Below are 24696 nucleotides of genomic sequence, written 5' to 3'. Positions count from 1 at the left end.
CAAAAACGACATTGATTTACAGCGAGACCCACAGAGGACCAGATATTTATCAAATGAAATGTACATGTATTTCCAAGAGCAACGTGGACGTACACTGCATATCAGAGGACTGTCTTCATCAATGACATTCGCATAATCACTAACAGTGACGTCTGTATAATACACGACTTCTACACAAATCAATACAATTGGAAAATAACTTTGTCCTTGGTTATTCATGGTGAAAAAATTCCAGTCACACACTTTGTGTTGTTAATACATACCTTCAGTCCCGCACACATTTTGCCCATAGAGCAAACTGACTTTTAGGCTGGTTACACCAGACTGAATGCAGAGCTCACCATTGCTTCAATACACATAGAAAGTGGGTACACATGGATGCGCATCACAATGGTAAAATATAAACAAAACTGGAGACACCCTAGTCATTTTTAATACAATCTATTGACACGGAAGCACTACTGTACCTAGCAAAATAGTGTAGCAGCGATTGCTAACTGTAAACAATTTTAGCAGGCTAGCTTATAATTTTGGCTAACTATGGGGCAAAACAAGTCACAAATGTACTGTTAATTAGCCACCGCAAAATCTATTTTGCTAGCAAACACTGGAAGGGGTCTCTAGTAACTTTTGGACGTTCTATGACATCTCCACTTTCCAGTCATATTGAGCACAGCTTTCAGTATGGTTTAACCAGGCTAAAGGTCTTGTTTCTCTACTCTAACACAAAGTCAATAGTCCATCCTCATACACCTAGGTATGGCTTCAGGGTGAAGTTTGCCCTAGGTACAGATCTAGGATCAGATTCCCCTCCCCCAACCTTAACCATTAGTGGGGGAATTGCAAAACTGACTCAAGATCAGTGTCTAGGGGCAACTTCACCCTACACCCCTGAGTCGGAGGAGGAGTCGCTGTAGTCCGCAACCAGCGACGTCCTCAACACCCCAGAGCGACTACTGTCAAGTTCCTCCAGCACTGTCCCAGAATCCTCTCCTTTCGATCGTCCTCTGTCCTCTTCTTCTGTGGTGGTGTTAGGACTCTGCATCTCCAGAGATCTCATGTGAGTTCCCACCATTTCCTGTCCCTGCTCGGACTGTGCAACTCCCAAATCTGTCCCCCCAGTCGTTTGTGTTTGTGCAACATCTAATTCCATCCCTTCCGGCGACAGACTGTTTCCTAGATCATTGGTTCCTGGGTCTGATTTCCTGCGTGTGACTGTAGCGCAGGCCTCTGGTTTGTTCCCAGAGCCCTCGGTCCTCCTGTGGATAACCAAACACACACTATCAATCAACTGTGTAGCAAATATGGTGAACCCACTGCAACAGGTTAGCACAACAAAAAGGTGGCTTAGGTTACATAAACATTACTGGGCCTGTTTTCATAAAGCGTTTCAGTATTCAAATCAAATCAAATTCTATTTGTCACATGAACCGAATACAACAGGTGTAGACTTTACCGTGAAAAGCTTACTTACGAGCCCTTAACCAACAATGCAGTTCAATAAATATTTACTAAATAAACAAAATAATGTAATAAAAAGTAACACAAAATAACGAGGCTATTTACAGGTGGTACCGGTACAGAGTCAATATGCAGGGGTACAGGATAGTCGAGGTAATTTGTACATGTAGGTAGGGGTAAAGTGACTATGCATAGATAATAAACAGTGAATAGCAGCAGTGTAAAAACTAAACAAAAAGGTGGGGAGGGTCACCCTTGTCCATGTCATCTTATTCATTATGATCTAAAAGGGAAAACTGATTCATACCTTATGATGTTGATAGACCCACTACCATTCATGTAAATTGTAAAGTCTTTTGACAGTGATGTCTATTTAGTTGTGTGTTGGGCCCAAGGAAGATTAGCTGTCGTCGTTGGCGTCAGCTAATGGGGAAATTCTAATGAATCCATTCTTTCATTCATTGACCTACCTCCTTATGAGACTGTGTGGGTTAGGGGAGGAGGCTAGGGGACCCAGGGCTTTGGCCACAGCTGTGCCTTTCCCCTGTAGGCCCAGCTTGTGGAGTAGGCTGCCTGCAGCGCTCCCTGGTGGCAGAGTGGGGGAACTGAACCAGGAGCGGCTAGAGATCTCCTTCCGCTTGTAGTTCTGTCTGTCATCGTAGGCTAGAGGAAGTGGATGAGGGGAGGAGGAGAGATGGTGTTTCTTCATGAAAAAGTAGTGTGTGTTTGCCTGGGATATAGTGTGTATGAACAGTGTGTGAGAGAAAGTCTGGTTTAGAGTGCATTATTATTCTGTGTGTGTACGTGCCCACTTACAGTCAGGAGCTGTGTAGGTGAGCAGTGCTGCTAGTTTCTTGTCCTCCTCTTTCTCAGGCAGCAGAGGGATGGACAGATTTGTCCTCTTTCTCACCGCGTTGTCTTTCTCCTCCTCCTCCGCCATCACTTTCTTCTCAGTCTGCGTATTACATCAGAGTTAACGGTTAGTTAGGAGGCCTAAAGACAGACCTACACCTATCCACCTCTTTTACAGAACTTATATGCTATTCATTTATGCGAGTCCAATTGAGATACATCTCTTTTACAAACGGGCTTCTCGCATCTTCGCCGCCTTTTAAACCATACTGGAGGGAAAAACTCCAAGGTCCCTCCACACTGACCTATTACTCCAATGCGTTTTAAGGAGGCAAGGAGATAGTATTTCCTTGATTCCTCATATCCTATTTGACAAAGAGGACTAGTAATACCATGGGCGAATCCCAATCATATATCCTTCCTCCTGAAGTGTGCACTCGTTCACTACCCACCACAAATGTAAAAGCATTGGATTGGTGTAGTCATGGGCTAGAGGGAGGTTCTTATAACTGTCATTTCCTGTCAAATTCAAGAAGGGAAGTGAACAAGTGTACACTTCAGGAGAAGAGTAGAGTAGAGAATTTAAATGTGGCCTCTGAGTGCAACAGTTATGATCTGAATGCAGTGCAGTTACCCTGAACTTCCTGCGGAGCTTGCTGTTGAGTATGAAGTCGTCCTTCCATCCAGCCTGGTGATCCTGCAGCTCAGACAGAGAGGGAAGAGCCTTCCTCAGCTTTTCCTTGTCCTTACCACCGTGGTCCAGCTTATACATGGGGTCTGTCTCTAACTTCTCCTTCTCACTACGCTCTGGGGGGGAGAGGAGGGATGGGAAAGGAGGGGGGAGAGAGGGAAATAAGTGGGGTAGGTGTAAGGTGAGAAAGAAGAACAAGAGAGAGAGATAAAGAGAGGGAAGAAAATAAGGAATAAATTAACTTTTTGTCAATTGTGCCATTGTTGGAAGGGAATAGGCATCCATTTTTTGTTTTGGGGTTTGAAGTATTAAAGAATGAGAGGTCACTAAAAGGTCTCTGAGAGGTCAAATGTCATTAGTTGCCAGTGGTGAGGATGTTCGTTATCGGCCATGTCCCATTCTTCCTCTTACACCCACCTAACAGAACGTAAGGTCAATGAGGGGAACTTAGTTACCTGTAGTGAGGATCTGTTCATTGTCAGCCATGTCCCATCTCTCCTCCTTCCTCTGAGCCCCACAGACGATGACGTAATCACAGGTGGCCGGGTCCGTCTGCATCTCAATGTAGTTCACACACAGGTGACACTTCATCCGGAACCTGAAGAGGAGCACACAGGCAAACACACAGATGTATTTATTGGCCTTCAGTGTGTGTGTGTGTGAGATTGAGATGTGTCTGGTCTTACCTGTAGATTGGTGTGGTGTAGTAGTTCCCCACTTTCTTCTTCTCAGCGTTGTAACGTACACCTGATTGACCAAAATGTATGATAAGAAATGGCTGTAATCCATTATGTTAATGAAAAAGGAAAACATATAGCAACATGCTGGAAAACTGAGAATGGAAGAGAGAGCGAGAGAGCTTACCCATGCCGATGTGATTCTTGCAGCCATCACACCAGATATTATAGGGCATCTCAAACCTGGGAAAATACATAGAGTCAGTTTCCTGTAACCCATCAAACTACTGACTTTGATGTGTGTGTCTGTGTTACTGACCGGATGATGAGGATACCCTGGGACAGTTTCCTGGCCCTCTCTCGTAGAGCGTGGGTTCCATGGTAGCCATTGAGGGAGCCATGCTAGAGAGAGGGAGGGGAAGAGATGGGGGAAGAAATGGGGGGAGGGAGAGAGGGAGGGAGAAAGAGAAAGTGAGAAAAAAGAGTCAGAGTGAGTGGGGAAGACAAAGAGAGAGAACAGGTTAAAAGAGGCTCACGTGTAGGATTATATGTATTAACCTATCACTCATCTATTATTATGTGATGATGGTAGTGGTCATATTTACTTTCTGTGGGTCGAAGTCCGGAGGGTAGTAATGGTTTTGTCCTTTCCTCTCACCCTGAGAAAGGAGACATGGAAAAGGAGGCAAATGTGAACATTGTTACAATAAGATATTTGGTTTTCTTACATGGATAAGGGAAAGGGGAAATACCTAGTCAGTATTCAACACACTAGTAGCTAACAATGTCCTTGGAAAATTAGCTATTTTGTCCACCACTGGTGGCACCATGTTTTCTCTACATGGATAAGGGGGAATAACTAGTCAGTTGTACAACTGAATGCATTCAACGAAATGTGTCTCCGCATTTAACCCAACCCCTCTGAATCAGAGAGGTGCTGCCTTTAACCGACATCCACGTCATCGGCGCCTGGGGAGCAGTTGTTGTTGGGGGTTAACTGCCTTGCTCAAGGGCAGAACGTCAGATATTTCCACCTTGCCGGCTAGGGGATTCGAAACAGCGACCTTGCGGTTGCTGGCCCAACGCTCTTAACCGCTAGGCTACCTGCCGCCCCAGTGGGGCTTCCACACTGAGGAAACCTGGCGCCACCAGTGGTGGACAAATACTAAAAGAGCAAATTTCCCAAAGAAACTAATGTTAGTTACTAGCATGATGAACACATTTTGATGTAGTCTGGCAACTTACCATGTTGTTAGCTTGTACAGCGCACTAGCGGATAGCACAGGGTCTTAGCTTCGTTTTTGCGTTTACAAATGTTTGCACACCGTGAAGTTAGCCATTAACTTAGACGTTCGAAATAATAGCTAGCTTATTTGCTAGGACAACTGCTAGCATAGCTAACTAGCTCACGCTACCATCTTGAATAACAAGCAAACCAAACGTCTTAGGAAGGTAACAGGAGATGTGTTCCCATATTTAAAACGAATTGTAACCTAATATAACTGTTTTCGAAATAAAACAATTGAGATATCACAAAGTAGCGTGCTCCTTACTGTTTTCTAAAGCATTAGCTAGCGGGACAACAGTGCGTACACAAAAACGCCACTTCCGTTTTGTTAGGAACGTCACACATTGGGGTCTGCTTTTTTATCGTCTCTGATTAATTGCACTTGTACAAAGACTTACTTTTTGTGAAGATATTTTCGTATAATTATTTTTGTACCCCAAGACCCATTGGAAAAGTCCACAACTATGACAATTCCCCTTTTTACCTCCCTCCTCTGTTGCAACGTGTTATGATGAAAACCAGAGTGCCCCTCAAAGTGAAGGAGCATGGGCAGTCAGGAGAGAGGCCAAGACTCCTGGATAATATCAACATAACTCAGTCAGCATAGGCCTATCACACATGGTACTGGACTCTGGACCAACCTCAGACTGTGTGTGTCTGCCAGGGGGGTTAGAACTAGAGTTTTGACCTGATGGATGTGCCAGAGGCGTGAGGGATACCCACTGCAGGTGTCTCCCTTAACAGAGAGAAGAAACGGTCTGGCAGGTAATGGGAAAATACATTCTCTCCATAATCATTCTATTCTGGGTCTTGGTCTGACCTGGGTCAAATACAGTATGCCTAGGCCCTACTTACATGACCATGATTGAACCGGACTGTCTCTCCAGCTTTGAACGGAACTTTTTGAGTTGCACATATCTCTGAATATGAAAATGATTACAAAAGTAGCTTTTTAGGCTACTGACTTCTGTGTCAATTTGTATCTGCCCCTCACTCTCACTGTTTTCCTTTTTAATAAAGCAATGACTACATTGGAAGAAAAGAGGCATGGCCAGAGAAGAGGTCTGGGAAAAGAGGGATGGGCTACTGTCTATCAAGGATCAGGTGATTAGGTAAGGAATGGAAGGGCGAGATCAGGGATACAGCAAGAAGGATGGAGAGAGAGAGGGAGGGAGGGATGGATGGAGAAAGTGAGAGGGAGGGAGGGATGGAGATGCTGTGGGTGGAAGGAGGGAGGGATCAGGGATAGAGCGAGACTCAAAAAGGATGGATGGAGAAAGAGATGCTCAGGGTGGATGGAGGGGGGAATGGAGACAGAGAAAGAGATGCTCGGGGCAGGTGTCTGTCTGATCCAGATTTACAGCATTCCGAAGTTTGATATTCTGTGGCATTGAGTTTGACATTCCGTGGATAAATCCCCTTAAAATGCTTCCCGTTACAGGAACGCTGCTCCCTTCTAACATTCCTGCCCGGCACAGACAGACAAGCCCTATATGGGCTGACCCGGAGAGACCAGCCCTCTCCACGGTCCAACCACCGCCAGGAATGCACAAGCCAGCAATGCTCAGGAAGAGACATCGATCTGACCTGTCTGTCTATCAGTCTGCTCGTCCCATGGATCCATCCCTTCATCCGTCAATCAGTACATCTCTATCACTCTAACAGTCCGTCCAATGGATCCCTCCTTGATCTAGGCCTAGATGTGCCTATCACTGTATCAGTGGGACATCTCAGAGAGTGATATGTCTATTGCCAGGAATACACAAACAGCAACCTCAGGAATAGTTGGAGCTCTCTCCTAAACCGGTAAAAGCCGTTACAGAGTAGGATAAGTTTCCCCTAGTCATGGTCAGTTTAGCATCTTTTTCCCTTAACGATCTAAGTTAGCAGGCCATGTTGTGGTGGTGTTAGCTCAGCTGGTCCTAGAACTGTGCTTAGAGAGCCTGCTGCACCATCGAACAACACTGTGAGCCCATCAGACAGAGACAGGCAGACTCTGAACCCTTCCAAGAGAGTTAATCTTTATTTACTGCTCTACACCAAACGTTAGGAGAAGAGATTTGAAACAAATGTGTTTCCACTGATCCCTACAGGGCCTGATCCAGTTGTGTTTTGAAACTGGGCCAAGCAGCAGTCTGGTAGAGCTGCAGAGGGAAGGACTGCTCTGAGATCAGTTGAAGTATGTTTCTCTGAGTGAGACTGATCCAGGGTGGCATTATCTGATATTGATGGGCTACGTAAGGTAGAGGCTGGACACAAGGTAGCCAATGCGCAATGCTCAACATTGTTATCAGACATTTCTACAGTGCACAATTAGTAACACCATCAACCATTGGCCAGGTGGAAGGAATAAGGATATGACACTGCAGTGACTGGCCATCATAGATGCTTTGTGATGAAGGCATCATGTCGAATCAGGATGACCGCCGTTTAACTCAGAGCTCTCTCTCCAGGTGAGACATCAGCACTCTGGATAAGAGACGGAATACAGAAAGAAGCTCGGTATTCCGAGCGGAGTGATCGGAATACACATTCATCTTCCGGTTAATCCTCTCGGAAAACAGGGAGAGTGAGAGGGCAAAGGGCCTGACACATTCCTTCCACCTCCCGCCCGGAGAAAGGGATGAAGATGGATAGAGAGAGAGGGAGGAGAAGGAGGAGGAGGGATACAGTGATAGAACAATCCTCTTGGAATTTCTCTTGAAGATATGCTCTGGAATTTAAAGCTGTCTCAGGTAGAGAGAGATGGGAAGAATCTGACAACAGTGTCATGTATGGAAAAATAACTCATATAGGCCTGTACAGACAATGGTGTATCATGCATATAGTATGAAACAAATGCATATTACACTTAATCTTTCACATAGGGTATTTGGAAATGATCACTTTTAGTCCAGGAAGGCCATGGAGTCAGCTAGGTTTGATTGACAAATGTCTCGGCTGCTTGTTTGAATACCAGAAGGTAAAAAGACAGCAACCAGCGGACGACAATGTCTTTGAGTGTTGTCTGTGTCTGTGCTCGTTATCAGTATAGAAAAGTGGACACATGGTTTTCCGTAACCATGCTCACTCACAGAATTTTTCCCTCTGAATTGTAGGCCAAGTCACTGTCTATACCATGTGCCATTCTCTAGCTGTGGACATCTACACATTCCTGCACGGTCAGCATGTTCAATCCCAAAGCCTCTCAAGACTTCCTAATTCTATCGCCACTGATTCCAAACTTACTGTACCATAAATACATCAGATTGCATCTGATCGTACTTCTGATTTTCTGCCTTACTTTAGCTGTTACTGAGGTATTCTCCCTCCCCTGGCCTAGTGCTACACTACATACAGTAGACCTACCATCACACCTTAGCTGTTACTGAGGTATTCTCCCTCCCCTGGCCTAGTGCTACACTACATACAGTAGACCTAGCATCACACCTTAGAAGCCCAATGCATGCAATTTCTTGCATGGTGTTATCAGAAAGTCTGTTATTTTCGGTAATACGACCGGAAGCGTTCTTACTAATTGCGTGCCATATATTTACCTCGCCTTAAATCACGTAAAGAATTTCTCCGGGTAGAGGAGGATGGAGAGATGTGGAGCGGAGAAGACTGAAGATGTATAATGTGTAGGTTTGACAGGAGCTATGTTTAACCCTTAAACAGTCTGTCTCTCTCTTCAGAGGCAGGAGAGGGCTTAGAGCTGTATCAAGCCTGACCTGGAGCTGCTGTTACAGAGATAAAAACTCATGTATTGCTATGTACAGTATGTCATCATGAATACAGAACATGAATCGTACTGAGAGATGCAGGGACAGGTAAGTTAGGTAAAATGATGGCGGATGCTGATGATGGAAAGAGAGAAAAAGTGAAGAGTGGAATCGACTCACTCGTTTTGTCACTGTTGATGATCAGGATGTTCACCTAATGAGAAATGATCAGTCATACGGTCTGTGAGGAATTAAAGACTTCATTGAGAGTTTAGACAAGAGACTTGAACGCATATCCTCAAACATCAATTTATTAGCTTCACTTTCCCAAGAGGAGGGTTAGTCACCAGTTATATGTGGTTTATTTACATTACACAATGGTCAGCAGCATCAAATCATTATGAAAGCTTTTATCAGTCTGAAAGCTTATTGTCTGAGTTGGTCACTGAATAAACCCTCTGAATAACTGCAGTCTGACACGCATGCACGCACGCACACAAGCAGAGAGAGAGAGCTCTATGGGCAGGTGTGTGTCAGTCAGTACCTGTAACATGGAAAAACACTGGGCGCCCAAACCGTCTTTTCACAATCACAACCAAATAAGCCTATGGGCGGATGAAAGCATGTAGTCTAGGCCTAATATGACATTGTATCAAGATGACATCAGCGTTCATTCCTTCTCTTTTGTGTGTGTGTGTTTGCACGTGTGTGTGTGTGTGTGTGTGTGTTAGAGAGCCAGATGGGCAGGGTTTGGGGTTTCTATTCCATTGGCAATCTCAATCAAGCCCAGCTAAAGTATTTCAAATGATTTCAAATAGTTTTTGAACCCAGGTCTGATAATGTTACCTGACAAGCCCACATTTCCAACGAAATCCCTGAATTTATGGAAGAAGTTACCGAAGATCTCAGAATCTCAGTCGCCAGTCTCGGAATGTCCATTAAAATATCTCCTGTCATGTTTTTTTTTCCTTCTCTTTTTTAATTACGACCATCCCATCCCTCTTTAATTTTAACTCTTTCTTTGCTGGCCCGAAAGAGACAGAAATGCATTCTTCGTTTTTGTGTCTAATTTGAACATTGACCTGGTGGACTTTTGTCTTAACTGTCTCTTTTTCTTTGTCCTCAAGTCAATGTCCTTCCCCCAAGTCTTCTCTTTCTATTACACACACTCTCTCTCTCTCTCTCTCTCTTTCTGCTTCCTCTCTCTCTCTCTCTCTCTCTGCTTCCTCTTTCTCTCTCTCTCTGCTTCCTCTCTCTCTCTCTCTCTTGCTCTGCTTCCTCTCTCTCTCTCTCTCTCCCTCTCCATCTGTTCGTGATAGTTCTGCCTAGCATCAATGCCAACCAACTCAACCTCTGACCAGCCTAGCCCGCCACTCAACTTCAAAACAGCTTTAAGTTATTAGCCTCCAGATTTCATTTTTCCCATGAAGCAGCCTTTGCATCCATCGGAAAACACCTGGGCTGGGGACCTCAGAACTAAATTTATACCTGTTAAGTATAATCCCAATATGACACATTTCTAGGTCAAACACCCATCCAACAATCAAACCGCTAACCGTCGAAACTCAAGTGAGTCTACGGGTTTGGCGCTTTAGCGAGGAATGGGTTAGTGTACCCCCCTCCGTTTCATCCCCCCCATCCTGTCTCATCCCCCCTTCTTTTCGGAGGGATATATAATGGAGGTTGTGACTCTGTTGCATCTCAGCATCACTCCTGGACACTCATCCATTGTTCACTCGTTTACTTAGAGAGAAAGAGGGATAAACAAAAGAGAAGAGGGTAGATATGAGGTCTCTACTGAAGCTGGTTGTTCTGCTGCTCTGTGTCCAGAGAGGAGAGGGACACTGGCTGCGCTCACTACTCGGTAAGGACGGATGGGTGTCACGACTCACGACCTTTGACATTAGAGATAAGACACATGGGACAGGATAGAATTTCTTCCTATTTTAATCAGTTTTGTACTGGGTTATATGTATCTAGATATTGTTGTGTACTTTAAAGATGTGGTTTGCTTTGAGATTGGTTTACATCAGGATGATGTCTGACACTGGAGTGACAAGGCATACACAGTCACCGGAGAATTTTGAGAGCATTTTAAGTGATTTCTGTTCTGAAGTTTTTCTGTAGATATCAGTCTACTGCAGTCTATAGTGTAATGATATCTGGTCCAAGTTGGTGTGTTGAGTGTTTTAATAACCCTCTATCTTTCTTTCTCTCTCTTTCTCTCCATCTTTCAGAGCAGCGAGGGCAAGCATCATCCCCCCCATCAGAGGAGAGGAGAGGTGGAGGAGAATCCAACAAAGAGAACGACAACAATAAGAACACAGAAGGTTCCGGATTTGGAATAGAAGACCAAAGGGGTTCCGTCCCATCCCCAGCCCCAATCATCCCAATCCGGTCCCGCCGCTCTTCAACCCAATGTGGTCTCCGCTCCATCCTCCTCCAGGTACGAGACCTGGGTCTGGGCTACGACGCGGACGAGACCGTCCTCTTCAAGTACTGCAGCGGAGCCTGTCCCCGTGTCCGCTCCAACCATGATCTGACCCTGACCAACCTGCTCCTGAGGGGGGCCCTGCCTGAGCAGAATGAGGAGCTGTGGCAGAATGGACCATGCTGCAGGCCCACCCACCACCAAGATCTGGCCTTTTTGGATAACGCCCATCGCTGGCACAAGGTGGAGAAGCTGTCGGCTGCAGGGTGTACCTGTGTGGGTTAATGGGGAGGAGCTGGACGTGAAGGGGGAGGGACAGGGACTGAACATTCACTTTTGGGCCGTGGCAATTGGCTGTTCAGAATGCAATGGGCGAAGCGTAGAAGCTCAGCTGTGCTGTAAAAGCGTAATTGAGATCCAGGAGGAAAGAGATTATAGATGTAGCTATTATTTGCTAGAAAGAAATGCATTCATATGCATATGTATATTTATAGTTATTTAAAGTGGCTTTGGGGAGGTTTTTGACCAATGACAAGAATGGATCTTATTTTGCTGCATAGATTAATTAATGGTGGTTAACACTATGGTTGATTGTTGAGTAAAATTGTTACAATTCGGAAAAAAAAGGTCCTCAGCAAACCAACAAGGTATTTATGTAAAATAAATTATTTATTTATTTGAGATGATTCCTGTATGATGCTACTTAATTTATTTTGTCCTTGTGCAATGTTCATATGTACATCTCTTAATAAAGACAACCTTATCTACATGTTTTATGACCAATGTTGATGAGTGATATTACATTTTCCCTCATGGCTACTAAGAAATAAATATTAGAGCATATGATTCATTTGGAAAACAAGAAGGGTTTATTCAAAGCTCATCGTTTACAAAATATTTACAATGCATATTTTAAAAAACGGTCTTGATAATGCTAGGACATCAGCTGTACTTTTCATTGATTTTCACTGATTTATTCCATATTTTAGCCATGCTAGCAACAGCAGAGGTACGTCACTTTTTAACCACACGTGATTTCAACCATTTCCCTCAACCAAAATCCGATCCCTGACCCTGAGTCAAGAGCAGACAGTTAATGTACAGTAGGGAACTCATCAGTTCTGATGATATCATGACCCATGACTCTTGTCCTATCTATTTTGTCCATCTAGTGACTACTATACTTTTTCCTGTTTAACAACCACCACGTCCTCGTCCTCCTCCGCTTCCTCCGGCTCCGCCCCCCACACCTGGACACGCCCCTCCATGGCTGTGAGGAGGCGGGTCTCTGAGGGATGGAAGGACAGCGATTGGACGACAGCCTTCCCGACTGGCAGCTTCAGCGTCAGAGAACCCTGAGAGAGAAACAAGAGATGTTAAAAAAATTGAAAGAATCTAACACCAATAATCTTTAGGCACACAATTCCGGTACTCGAGCAACACGGACCTACTCATGTTTTCATCCTTGATAGCGAACATACTATGTTCTTGAATCTGCAGCTGTTAACAGATAGTTAGCAAAATCAATAAATCAAATCAATTGATTTTGATAGGTAGGGGAGCTATCTATTAATGAATAACTTATCCATCCCACGTACCTCCACCAGGTCCCAGCAGTAGACGTGTCCGTCCTCAGAGCAGCTCAGTACGTGAGTATCTTTACTGGACAGACAGCAGTCTAGCTTGTAGCCCTTCATCTTGTGTCCTGTGTACTCTCCCAGCATCTCCCCTGTGCTCTTGTCCAGTAGACGCACGGTGGAGTCCAGGCTGGAGGTCAGAGTGCACTGGGCGTCCGCACTGAAACACACACACGTGATGGGGCCTGGAACACAGAGACAAACACATAACAAATCAATGCTACTCAGGGTGGTCTAGGTACAGAACTTAGTGATAGTTAGTAAAACAACTAGTTGGTAAGACTAGATACTGACTGTTGATGAAGTCCACATGCAGCTGGCCCATCCGCAGGTCATACCGCCTCACTCTCCCATCCACTGACCTGGAGAAAGAAATTAGATAGAAAAGACAGTTAGAGGACTCTTCTATGAGAATGAAACTGAATTGAACAGAAAGGTGCAGACTTGGTACTGACCCAGTGAGCAGCTCGTGTTCAGACACCTTCAGACTGCTGACACCATCTTGAGCCTCGTCCAGAATCTGGATGGGGTCAAACTTTCTGGACCTGGTGTCCCAGCAACGCACTGTACCATCTATGGAGCCTAAAGAACGACACACACGGAGAACCATTATCATAAGCAATCACTTGAGATGGGTCCTGTTGTGGCTGAGCAGGACAATGCTGAAGCCACAGACCTGGCTGTAGCTGTGACTGAGATGGGTCCTGTTGTGGCTGAGCAGGACAATGCTGAAGCCACAGACCTGGCTGTAGCTGTGACTGAGATGCACTTTGCTGAGGAGGGATGAAGGAATGAGGAAACTCACCAGATAAAATGACTGTAGCTTCTTCATTGAACTGGACACAGTTGACTTTCTGCAAACAGAGAGACAGAGGCCGAGCCGTATCCATGAATATAAATGGCTCTAGTCAGAGGTTGTTGCTGTTGTATTCTTTCCTGTCTCTATTCCTTCAACATCAACATCTCTTTCTATCTTTTTTTCTGACCCACCTGACCTCTCCTACCCGCTTCTCTTCCCCCCCTTTCTCTAAAACTCTCTCTCTTTGTGTGACACAGAAAATATAGTTTTATTGTGTTCCTTCACCCCAGCGTGACCCCTGAGTTTCCGGGTGACCTGTCCCGTGGCGACGTCCCAGAGGATCACCGTCTTGTCCGAGCTGCAGGAGCATAGCTGGCTGTTGTCATAGGAACTAGGGAAGGAATCAATGGTAAGACACACACCATTATCTCAGATCATATTCCCCCAGGGGCCCAGAGGCAGCAGGGAGACAGTGAAGGACAAAGCAGGCAGATGGATAGAGTAAGACTACACAAGCAAGCATGTAGATTGATCACATAGAGATTGATCCGCAGAGGCAAGAGAGACAGCAGACTGACAGAGAGTAAAGGACACAGAAGGCAGATGGATGGATAGGGGAACATAAGCAAGAATACTGAATGGGTAAAAAATGTGCTACTTCTTATCTAGCAACTATATTATATGTGTCCATCTCTAATGCATATCTCCTACTTCATAGAAGGGAACATAGAGGCATTGGCGTCTGCATTTGGCTAGCTATCGCACTGAAAGAGAAAGCTCAGTGAAGTTAAGCGCTTCCCACTCAATCAGATCTAGGATCAGCTTTATTTAACCCAAATTTGGCCTATACCAAAAACGTTATTCAATAAAGAGTTCCTCAATCAGCTGTCTGAATTGCTCTAGAGCAGGGGTCTCCAACAGGTAGATCTCAAATCAAATCACATTTTATTGGTCACATACATGTGTTTAGCAGATGTTATTGCGGGTGTAGCGAAATGCTTGTGTTTCTAGCTCCGACAGTGCAGTATATCTAACAAGTAATATCTAACAATTTCACAACATATACCCAATACACACAAATCTAAGTAAAGCAATGGAATTAAGAATATTTAAATAAATATATGGACGAATATATACAGTGAGGGAAAAAAGTATTTGATCCCCTGCTGATTTTGTACATTTGCCCACTGACAAAGACATGATCAGTCTATAATTTTAATGGTAGGTTTATTTGAACAGTGAGAGACAGAATAACAACAAAAAATCCAGAAAAATGCATGTCAAAAATGTTATAAATTGATTTGCATTTTAATGAGGGAAATAAGTATTTGACCCCTCTGCAAAACATGACTTAGTACTTGGTGGCAAAACCCTTGTTGGCAATCACAGAGGTCAGACGTTTCTTGTAGTTGGCCACCAGGTTTGCACACATCTCAGGAGGGATTTTGTTCCACTCCTCTTTGCAGATCTTCTCCAAGTCATTAAGGTTTTGAGGCTGACGTTTGGCAACTCAAACCTTCAGCTCCCTCCACAGATGTTCTATGATTGAGAGGGGGTCAAATACTTATTTACCTCATTAAAATGCAAATCAATTTATAACATTTTTGACATGCGTTTTTCTGGATTTTGTTGTTGTTATTCTGTCTCTCACTGTTCAAATAAACCTACCATTAAAATTATATACTGATCATTTCTTTGTCAGTGGGCAAACGTACAAAATCAGCAGGGGATCAAATACTTTTTTCCCTCACTGTAGAATATATAAATAAATATATGGACGATCTACCAGTAGCTCTCAGCCCACCTATGAGTAGCTCGCCAATCAATTCAGAAAGTACATGCATTTTCTTCATGTGTTCTATCGCAAACTGTCAAACATAAAGCTCCCGGCTACTATCCAATCAAAGCCTCAGTGACATTATCCCACCCATGGTTAGCCACTACTGGCTTCAAAATCCAAACGTAACACAATATCTGCCAATTAATTTCCAGCAATATTGCCCATCTATTTGGTGCACACGTTTGTCTATCACTCTGTATGTAGCCAGTTAGCAATGATGATAACCGTCTTGTGGGTAGACAGACAGAAAGACTTTCCCCAAAAACCTTCTCAAGTAAATGTTAACTGCGAAGTAGGCTTACCTGACATAACTATTTCATGATTATTTGTATCAATTGGGTGGCGATTGTTTTGCAAACCCTGCCATGACGTGCTGCAGCAGCAGGCTCAGCAGAAACATTCCTCTCTTGCTAGATGTGCAATTAAAGGGGAATTACACTAAAACAATTTTTTTTTTTTATCTGACCTACATTTCTTTTTTTCTGATGTGATTTAAGCACTGACATGGACTCAGAACATCAATTTTAGATTACTCTTTGAATAATTATAATATTGAGAACAAAAAAATGAAACAAATTCTAAAACCAGGAGAAAATTAAACTGAGAAAACAGAATTCAGGAAAATACTAAATATAATTTTATGGGTCCCCCTTAGAGTTGTTTTAACCATTATTTTACCAGGTACAGTACCAGTCAAAAGTTTGGACACACCTACTCATTCAATGGTTTTTCTTTATTTTTACTATTTTCTACATTGTAGAATAATAGTGAAGACATCAAAACTATGAAATAACACATATGGAATCATGTAGTAACCCAAAAAGTGTTAAACAAATCAAAATATATTTTATATTTGAGATTCTTCAAAGTAGCCACCCTTTGCCTTGATGACAGCTTTGCACACTCTTGGCATTCTCTCAACCAGGAGTTCCCACATATGCTGAGCACTTGTTGGCTGCTTTTCCTTCACTCTGCGGTCCGACTCATCCCAAACCATCTCAATTTGGTTGAGGCCAGGTCATCTGATGCAGCACTCCATCACTCTCCTTCTTGGTAAAATAGCCCTTACACAGCCTGTCCCACTAAGCCCAAACCAGATGGGATGGCGTATTGCTGCAGAATGCCTTGAATTCTAAATAAATCACAGACAGTGTCACCAGCAAAGCACCCCCACACCATAACACCTCCTCCTCCATGCTTTATGGTGGGAAATACACATGCGGAGATCATCCGTTCACCCACACCGCGTCTCACAAAGACACAGCGGTTGGAACCAACAATCTCCAATTTGGACTCCAGACCAAAGGACAAATTTCCACCGGTCTAATGTCCATTGCTCGTGTTTCTTGGCCCAAGCAGGTCTCTTCTTCTTATTGGTGTCCTTTAGTAGTGGTTTCGACCATGAAGGCCTGATTCACACAGTCCCCTCTGAAAAGTTGATGTTGAGATGTGTCTGTGACTTGAACACTGTGAAGTATTTATTTGGGCTGCAATTTCTGAGGCTGGTAACTCTAATGAACTTATCCTCTGCAGCAAAGGTACATTTGGGTCTTCCTTTCCTGTGGCGGTCCTCATGAGCGGCAGTTTCATCAAATCAAATCAAATCAAATTTTATTGGTCACATGCGCCGAATACAACAGGTGCAGACATTACAGTGAAATGCTTACTTACAGCCCTTAACCAACAGTGCATTTATTTTTAACAAAAAAAGTAAAAATAAAACAACAACAAAAAAAGTGTTGAGAAAAAAAGAGCAGAAGTAAAATAAAATAACAGTAGGGAGCTATATATACAGGGGGGTACCGGTGCAGAGTCAATGTGCGGGGGCACCGGCTAGTTGAGATAGTTGAAGTAATATGTACATGTGGGTAGAGTTAAAGTGACTATGCATAAATAATTAACAGAGTAGCAGCAGCGTAAAAAGGATGGGGTGGGGGGGCAGTGCAAATAGTCCGGGTAGCCATGATTAGCTGTTCAGGAGTCTTATGGCTTGGGGGTAGAAGCTGTTGAGAAGTCTTTTGGACCTAGACTTGGCACTCCGGTACCGCTTGCCGTGCGGTAGCAGGGAGAACAGTCTATGACTAGGGTGGCTGGAGTCTTTGACAATTTTGAGGGCCTTCCTCTGACACCGCCTGGTATAGAGGTCCTGGATGGCAGGAAGCTTGGCCCCAGTGATGTACTGGGCCGTACGCACTACCCTCTGTAGTGCCTTGCGGTCGGAGGCCAAGCAGTTGCCATACCAGGCGGTGATGCAACCAGTCAGGATGCTCTCGATGGTGCAGCTGTAGAATTTTTTTGAGGATCTGAGGACCCATGCCAAATCTTTTCAGTCTCCTGAGGGGGAATAGGCTTTGTCGTGCCCTCTTCACGACTGTCTTGGTGTGTTTGGACCATGATAGTTCATTGGTGATGTGGACACCAAGGAACTTGAAGCTCTCAACCTGTTCCACTACAGCCCCGTCGATGAGAATGGGGGCGTGCTCAGTCCTCTTTTTTTTCCTGTAGTCCACAATCATCTCCTTTGTCTTGGTCACGTTGAGGGAGAGGTTGTTGTCCTGGCACCACACGGCCAGGTCTCTGACCTCCTCCCTATAGGCTGTCTCATCGTTGTCGGTGATCAGGCCTACCACTGTTGTGTCGTCGGCAAACTTAATGATGGTGTTGGAGTCGTGGAGTCACTTGATTGGTTTTGCGACTGCACTTGAAGAAACTTTCAAAGTTCTTGAGATTTTCCGTATTGACTGACCTTCATGTCTTAAAGTAATGATGGACTGTCGTTTTTCTTTGCTTATTTGAGATGTTTTTGCCATAATATGGACTTGGTCTTTTACCAAATAGGGCTCTTCTGTATACCCCCCTACCTTGTCACAACACAACTGATTGGCTCAAGCGCATTAAGAAGGAAAGAAATTCCAGAAAGTAACTTTTAAGAAGGCACACCCGTTCATTTAAATGCATTCCAGGTGACTACCTCATGAAGCTGGTTGAGAGAATGCCAAGAGTGTGCAAAGCTGTCATCAAGGCAAAGGGTGGCTATTTGAAGAATCTCAAATATAGAATATATTTTGATTTGTTTAACACTTTTTTGGTTACTACATGATTCCATATGTGTTATTTCATAGTTTTGATTTTTATATTTTTTACATTTTAGTCATTTAGCAGATGCTCTTATCCAAAGCGACTTACAGTTAGTGAGTGCATACATTTTCATACTGGCCCCCCGTGGGAAACGAACCCACAACCCTGGTGTTGCAAGCGCCATGCTCTACCAACTGAGCTACAGGGGACAGTGATGTCTTCACTATTATTCTACAATGTAAAAAATAGTAAAAATAAAGAAAAACCCTTGAATGAGTAGGTGTGTCCAAACTTTTGACTGGTAGTGTATATTGACATAAGACACATCTGTTGTACACCTAGGCCCAGGGAAGAGTTGCAAAAAAATTAGTAGCTTGTGAATTGTTTATTTAAAAAGAAAAGTAGCTCTCATGCTAAAAAAGGTTGGAGACCCCCACTGTAGAGGCACCAAATCATCCAATTTTAGATCGTTTTTGGAGATTTAAAAAACTAAATTCAGATTTACCTAACTCATTGGAGATCAAAGGGATCTCCTGAGTAAGCCATCCCTGAGACTGGGTCTGGTAGCTCGTACGTCTGCAGATTAACAATGAAGTAACGTACCGTGGAAGTTTGTGCAAGAGGGCTTTATAACCAAAAAGAGCGCAATGCATCGATCTACAAGACTCCAAAGAGGGCCAGCCTACTTTCTGATACAGTGATGTGTAATAATACAGATACTGACCCATCAGCATCTAGCACCTCGTATCCATGGCCACTGTACGTCTTCAGTAGTGTCCCTCGACTCACACTCCACAGCTTCAGAGACTTGTCACTGCCACAAGACAGCAGGTAGTTACCATCAGCTGAGAGAGAGAAAGAGAGGAAGAGGGGTGGGGGTGGGGGAGAGAGAGACAGGGAGGGAGGGAGGGAGGGAGAAAGAGGGGGGTGGGAGGGAGGGAGAAAGAGGGGGGTGGGAGGGAGGGAGAAAGAGGGGGGGGGTGAGGGGGTTTGGTCGAGAGAGAAAAAGAGAGAATGAAATAAGAGGCAACAAGAGCGAGAATGTGATCATTAAAAACCACCCCAAACACATTATATAGATTCACTCTCATGACATACACAAGCAGCTCCAAGAGGCAACAAGAGCGTGAATGTGATCATTAAAAAACACCCCAAACACATTATATAGATTCTCTCTCATGACATACACAAGCAGCTCCAAGTTGACCAACAGTCAATGCACCTTATGGTATGGGTGTTTGTTTGAGTGCTCACCATTGAATCGCACAGCTCTTACAGCCCCTTGCTGGCAGTCTATGGTCCTGAGAAGGTGTTGGGGGAGCTGGGGGACCTCAGGTTTGGGCTGGGGAAACGACATTTCACACTTCTTCCTGTAGAATGAGAGATGGAAACATTTAGCTATTATTTTTCTCCTGACTCATCAATTCACGTTAGTAGTGGAAAGAGCAAGTGCTATGGAAAGAGCATCATGAAACTTGGCTAACTAGCTACCTGAAACGCCTCGCTTCTTCGCTTTAGTTTGAAGAGAGAGCAATCATAAACTGACTCATATTGATTACTGTTAGATACGTTAGCTAACAAAAAACGAACAAATGCTTTTTTGTATTCTTCCAAATAATAGTTTTTCTCCAGTTTATGCTCCACAACATTAATATTTTTGCAAAGTGTAGTTTACTTCCGGTCTGTGATACGCGTTGCATTCTGGGTAAAAACATTTGTGTCAAACTAAAAGTCCCAATATTCTCCCTCAGCATTGATAGTGTCCTTCGGGTCCTTTAAAACTTTTATTTTGAAATGCATCCCTCGCACGGCGGAACTGATAGGCCCCGCCCCTTCATTCATCGAGCTAGCTGACGGGTCCCACTCCACACCGTTTTGCCACTAAATTAATCCTTAAAAATATCTCAACAAGAAGGACATTATGTCCGCAAACAACATGTCAGGCCCACAAAGGGTAAACAAAATTATCCGGTGAGTACAATTGAGTAAAGGTCGTTGGGTTTGCTCGCTAGCATTGCTAACTAGGTAGCTACTTAGCTAAAGCACACGTCATCAGCACTATTCTAACGCGATTATTGACTAGCTAAAAAGCTAGCTAGCTAGCATTTTGTAAACTAACTAGATGTTGTTACACTGACGTATAGCTAAGTAAGGTAGCTAGTTACGTTATTGATGGTAGGGTCGTTAATATATTGGTTGTTGTTACAGTTACAAGCCCCCCAGTACGGACGCAAACCCCACCCTGGAAGATCCGACTCCCGACTACATGAACCTACTCGGCATGATCTTCAGCATGTGTGGCCTGATGCTGAAGGTGACTCAGATACATCTGTTTATACAAAACACACAGACAGATGACCTCGCCCCTCCCCCATTATCTCATTTCTGTCTCTGTGTGTGTAACCTCCCCAAGGAGAAATTGCCCCACTGTTGTCCCGCCTACCCTCCCCATTTACGGGATTAAAGTCAACCACCTGGGGGACAACTCCAGCCTTTCAACTGAGTGGTACATGCTAGAAGTGTGTGTGTGTGTGTGTGCGCGCGCGCTGACTGCTGCCGCCGCCACTGAAATCAGTCTAGTCCTAAAATGTTATGTAGGGCGTATGTAACCGGGGTCCCTGTGCTAGCATAGTAATGTATTTTCCTTCACTGTCCCTGTCCTCCTTACTGAGCTCAAACTAGTGATCCTCTTCTACGCAAACACACGTGACCGCACACTTGACAAGGTACTAGCCAGTTGCGTTATCGAAAAGGCACTTATTCAGCAATGCTAATAGGGACATTTCAAGCTGTGGATTGAAATTGCAGTACGAGCTTAACCTGTTACACATAGGCACATTATCTTACACAATATATTAGTAACTGTCTGTCTACGCTACAGCACTTCTAAAGCTTCATGCAGAAAAGCTGACACACACATTATAAAGTATAGTATGTAGGTCATTTTGTGGTCAGTAACCTCCTGTGTTGTGTGTTTCAGTTAAAGTGGTCCTCCTGTGTTGTGTGTTTTAGTTAAAGTGGTCCTCCTGTGTTGTGTGTTTCAGTTAAAGTGGTGTGCGTGGATAGCAGTGTACTGCTCCTTCATCAGCTTCGCTAACTCACGCAGTTCAGAAGACACTAAACAAATGATGAGCAGCTTCATGTGAGTAGAACAAATACGTGTGTGTGTTCTGTCTTTTATCAAGTCTCATATTTCCAACCTACCCAGGGTCTTTATGCGACTATGAGGGAGAGAGATAGAGAAGTATGAAGAGTAACAGTAGTAAAGTGTCTGCTGTTATGCCAAAATGCAGAGTTATCTATTAGCTGGCTCATAATGGCTTACTGTTAATGTGTTAACTATAATACCAGGACGCAGCAGGAAGTTAGTTTGGCAACAGTGTTCTACCTGTGGTGTATGCCCTAGGAACCAAATGGAGGAGGGACTAACCTGAATGTGTCCAATAAAAAACACTTGTTTTCATTTGTAAACGTTTTCTGTTGCAAAAACATTTTGCTACAGTTTGCGCTAATGAATACACTCCTGGCAATAAAAGTAAAGTTAGTTTGGCAACGCTCGGCTCTACCTGGCATTGTGACACGAGTTGGGCTCAGCTTTAATGTCCAAAAGCTTTTAACAGTGACCTCCAGGTGTTGCATTTACCCATAACAATTTACTACAGCAGATAATACCACTCACTTTGTGGGAGCGTGTGTGTCTGTGTGGCATTTTTCCAGGGAAAGTAGTGTGTGTGTGGCTCTCCAGGTAAAGTAGAGTGTGTCAGGACATCAGTAGTAGATGCCTCCCAGTCCATCACCTAGATTAGTTTTTATTAAAGATAGTCTCTATGCGCTCCTGGCTGGTAACACAAACTGTTTGGATCAGCAAAATCTTGTAGAAGTGTTATATGCAGCAAATGCAATGTAATCATAATGGAAGAATATGAAGTTGCCCAATGCCCAGTTAGGCTTATATATACTGATCCAAGGTCGGTTTGGTTTTTCTCTTTCTAATAGTGATGGTTAAGATCTAAGGGATGGTAAGCTGATCCTAGATCTGTGAAACAAGGGCAAGGTCTAACCACTGAACCTGATGGCACTGAGGCTATATTAAAGATGCTGCTGCTGAACAATCTCTTCAATATTTATTGCTAATTTATTTTTATTTTCTTCTCATCCCTTTTTTTCTTCAATCTCTTCTTCTTTCAATCAGGCTGTCCATCTCAGCCGTGGTGATGTCATACCTCCAGAACCCCCAGCCCATGTCGCCGCCGTGGTAACCAAGGTCCAATGGCAGGGGGGGGCCTTGCAGGAGAGGGGCGGTTCCAGACTGAGAGTGGGAGACAGACTCCTGACTCGCCCACTGACCATCTGGGAGAGAGAGAGCGATAGGGGGATGGATGGAGAGAAAGTGATGGATGGAGAGAAAGAGATGGATGGAGAGAGAGGGATAGAGAGAGAGAGGGGAGAGGGAAAAAGATGGATGGATTGAGAGGAAGCACGAGGGTGGACATGAGGCAAGAACAAGAAGACCAGGTGGTCCTGGCTATAACTCTCCCTTTACTCTCCAAAATCTCTATTTTCCTGGAGATATTGCACGTTTTCTATTTAATTGTCTGATTCACCCGCTGTAAGCTGAGCTCTGTTAGTTGGAAATAAAGATAGGTTTTATAAAGTCACTGTATTTTGTTTGTCCTGTTATGTGTGTGACGGGGGTCACTGTGCTTAGCTGTATCACTGTATCCTGCTGCAGCTCACACTGAGACCAGAACCCGGGCCTCTGCCTCGCAAACACACGTGACCACCCTCATTAAACACCTTTAGCCAGCTGTGCCACCGAAAAGGTACCAAGCTGAGGAGTTTGTTTAACCTATTCAGGTCCGTTACACATGCATATTCTGATAACGTCTTCGATCATTAGGCCCAAACACCACTGCCTTCTAAAATCTGACGCAAGAGCTTACATAGAGCAACTGTTATAAAAGTGAGTGTGTGCCTCTCTAGGCAGTCAGTAACGTGTACAATCTCACTCTGCAGTTTAGCTCTGGGAATAGCTACCTCAGTCCTAAAAGCTCTCCCCCCACCACACACACACACAGGACATAAACCCTCACTCAAGCCCTCAGTCTGTCCCTGTCTAATTGCAATCTAGGCACTGCTGTCCACCACACACACACGCTCTCTCCCTCCAGACTGTGTGTGTGTGCCTGCTGATGACAGAGCAGAGGGAGGGAGAGAGAGAGGTAGAGTGGGGAGTCAGCCGGATCTGAAGCTGATTTAGTGGACTTATAACTCACGTCCGACCAGCCTAGGGCTGTTCAGCCTCAGCAGATTGGGCACTTTTGCGTTCGGGACACATGCCAGAGACAACCGGTTTCAACAAACTCCACAGGATTTTTCCCCTGATTTTGCACTGACTTGGTGGGGGGATAGAATCACCAACTGGCCTGTTTTTGGAAGGGTGTAAATGAGTTTTTCCCCTTTGGTAGTTTATTGTAATGTTTCCCCCCCTCTTGTTGTTCCCATGTGTGCCTTTGTGGGGTTTCAAAATGCAAACTGGCCCGTTTTTGGAAGGTACCTTAACTAACTTTTTCTCTGACTTTCCCAATGTTGTATCACAGCCGGCCGTGATTGGGAGTCCCATAGGGCGGCGCACAATTGGCCCAGCATCGTCCGGGTTTGGCCGGTGTAGGCCGTCATTGTAAATAAGAATTTGTTCTTAACTGACTTGCCTAGGTAAATAAAGGTAGAATAAAAAAATAAAATTGTATCAGAAGTGAGAGAGGATATTGAATTTGTCGCATCAGCAGTTATCGCCTCTTTTGATCAGTGTGGTGGGTGTATTTTTTGGGTTATTAAAATCTTTAAGTGAACAGAAAGGCCTGCACACTGAATATGCTCCCAATTACCACTTGTGCTACTGCTGTAGGGCTATCTCATCTGCCTAATTTTGATTGATTGGAGATGTTGGAAAACAATTATTGTTGTTGTCTACCATTGACCACTAGAGGGCGGAGTTGCGTTACAAATTAATGAGCAATGAGCATAGCATGGTCTGTTTTCGTCCCAAATGGCATTCCAGTAGTGCACTATGTAAAGAATGGGGTGTCATTGGGGACAAATCCTTGATGAAAGAACTGGCTCACTTCAGTACTGCTCTCAGACAGTATGGATTAAAACACGCAAACTCCTCTCTCCACATAACTCTCTCTCTCTCTTTCGTTGGCTCCACTCTCTCTCTCTTCCTCTCTCTCTGCTCTCT

At 44.2% G+C, this 24696-nt stretch overlaps 4 protein-coding genes and 1 long non-coding RNA gene across 6 annotated transcripts; 3 read left to right on the top strand and 2 right to left on the bottom strand.

Moving 5' to 3' along the window:
* Positions 1-11: 11 nt before the first annotated feature.
* On the bottom strand, positions 12-5251 carry yju2b (YJU2 splicing factor homolog B). Its single transcript, XM_041867517.2, has 10 exons — positions 4927-5251; positions 4287-4340; positions 4001-4083; positions 3869-3924; positions 3691-3751; positions 3460-3602; positions 2948-3120; positions 2278-2416; positions 1932-2124; positions 12-1259 (listed from the first exon to the last, which is right to left on the bottom strand). The coding sequence occupies exons 1-10, from the start codon at positions 4927-4929 to the stop codon at positions 884-886; spliced, it is 1281 nt and encodes a 426-aa protein (XP_041723451.1). The 5' UTR covers positions 4930-5251; the 3' UTR covers positions 12-883.
* Positions 5252-5350: 99 nt separating this feature from the next.
* On the top strand, positions 5351-8595 carry LOC121554069. The gene is made up of 3 exons (XR_005997619.2): positions 5351-5734; positions 5990-6081; positions 6411-8595. It is a non-coding gene; the product is annotated as an uncharacterized LOC121554069 (long non-coding RNA).
* A 2230-nt stretch (positions 8596-10825) lies between these two features.
* On the top strand, positions 10826-11609 carry LOC121553875 (persephin). Its single transcript, XM_041867264.2, has one exon. It carries the CDS (start codon positions 10826-10828, stop codon positions 11384-11386), a length of 561 nt encoding a protein of 186 aa, XP_041723198.1. The 3' UTR covers positions 11387-11609.
* A 338-nt stretch (positions 11610-11947) lies between these two features.
* Positions 11948-20698, bottom strand: wdr83 (WD repeat domain containing 83). 2 transcript variants are annotated; one of them, XM_041867524.2, is made up of 9 exons: positions 20621-20698; positions 19710-19825; positions 19180-19300; positions 13823-13928; positions 13544-13592; positions 13194-13320; positions 13033-13100; positions 12700-12923; positions 11948-12456 (listed from the first exon to the last, which is right to left on the bottom strand). In XM_041867524.2, exons 2-9 carry the CDS (start codon positions 19810-19812, stop codon positions 12280-12282), a joined length of 975 nt encoding a protein of 324 aa, XP_041723458.1. In that variant the 5' UTR covers positions 19813-19825; positions 20621-20698; the 3' UTR covers positions 11948-12279. The 2 variants fall into 2 exon arrangements, with proteins under 2 accessions (XP_041723458.1, XP_041723457.1); XM_041867523.2 differs by lacking the exon at positions 20621-20698 and adding an exon at positions 19947-20180.
* Positions 20288-23113, top strand: wdr83os (WD repeat domain 83 opposite strand). The gene is made up of 4 exons (XM_041867525.2): positions 20288-20426; positions 20664-20769; positions 21500-21597; positions 22648-23113. Exons 1-4 carry the CDS (start codon positions 20377-20379, stop codon positions 22712-22714), a joined length of 321 nt encoding a protein of 106 aa, XP_041723459.1. The 5' UTR covers positions 20288-20376; the 3' UTR covers positions 22715-23113.
* Positions 23114-24696: the final 1583 nt, after the last annotated feature.

The sequence above is a fragment of the Coregonus clupeaformis genome, chromosome 38, assembly GCF_020615455.1.
Source record: "Coregonus clupeaformis isolate EN_2021a chromosome 38, ASM2061545v1, whole genome shotgun sequence".
Lineage (NCBI taxonomy): Eukaryota > Metazoa > Chordata > Actinopteri > Salmoniformes > Salmonidae > Coregonus > Coregonus clupeaformis.
Note: the sequence above shows the minus strand (reverse complement) of the source record. Positions and strands in the feature narration are given on the sequence as shown.

Excerpts from the sequence above, each read along its gene's own strand:
- LOC121553875 (XM_041867264.2), top strand. The coding sequence starts at position 10,826 with ATGATATCTGGTCCAAGTTGGTGTGTTGAGTGTTTTAATAACCCTCTA.
- wdr83 (XM_041867524.2), bottom strand. The coding sequence starts at position 19,812 with ATGTCGTTTCCCCAGCCCAAACCTGAGGTCCCCCAGCTCCCCCAACAC. Across the intron at positions 13,321-13,543 it reads AGCTACAGTCATTTTATCTG|GCTCCATAGATGGTACAGTG; the intron begins GTGAGTTTCCTC and ends GTCGTTCTTTAG. Across the intron at positions 12,457-12,699 it reads ACTGCTGGGACCTGGTGGAG|GGTTCTCTGACGCTGAAGCT; the intron begins GTACGTGGGATG and ends TTTCTCTCTCAG.
- yju2b (XM_041867517.2), bottom strand. Across the intron at positions 3,603-3,690 it reads TACACCACACCAATCTACAG|GTTCCGGATGAAGTGTCACC; the intron begins GTAAGACCAGAC and ends GCTCCTCTTCAG. Across the intron at positions 2,125-2,277 it reads CACCTACACAGCTCCTGACT|CCTACGATGACAGACAGAAC; the intron begins GTAAGTGGGCAC and ends CACTTCCTCTAG.
- wdr83os (XM_041867525.2), top strand. The coding sequence starts at position 20,377 with ATGTCCGCAAACAACATGTCAGGCCCACAAAGGGTAAACAAAATTATC. Across the intron at positions 20,770-21,499 it reads TGTGTGGCCTGATGCTGAAG|TTAAAGTGGTGTGCGTGGAT; the intron begins GTGACTCAGATA and ends TGTGTGTTTCAG. Across the intron at positions 21,598-22,647 it reads CAAATGATGAGCAGCTTCAT|GCTGTCCATCTCAGCCGTGG; the intron begins GTGAGTAGAACA and ends TCTTTCAATCAG.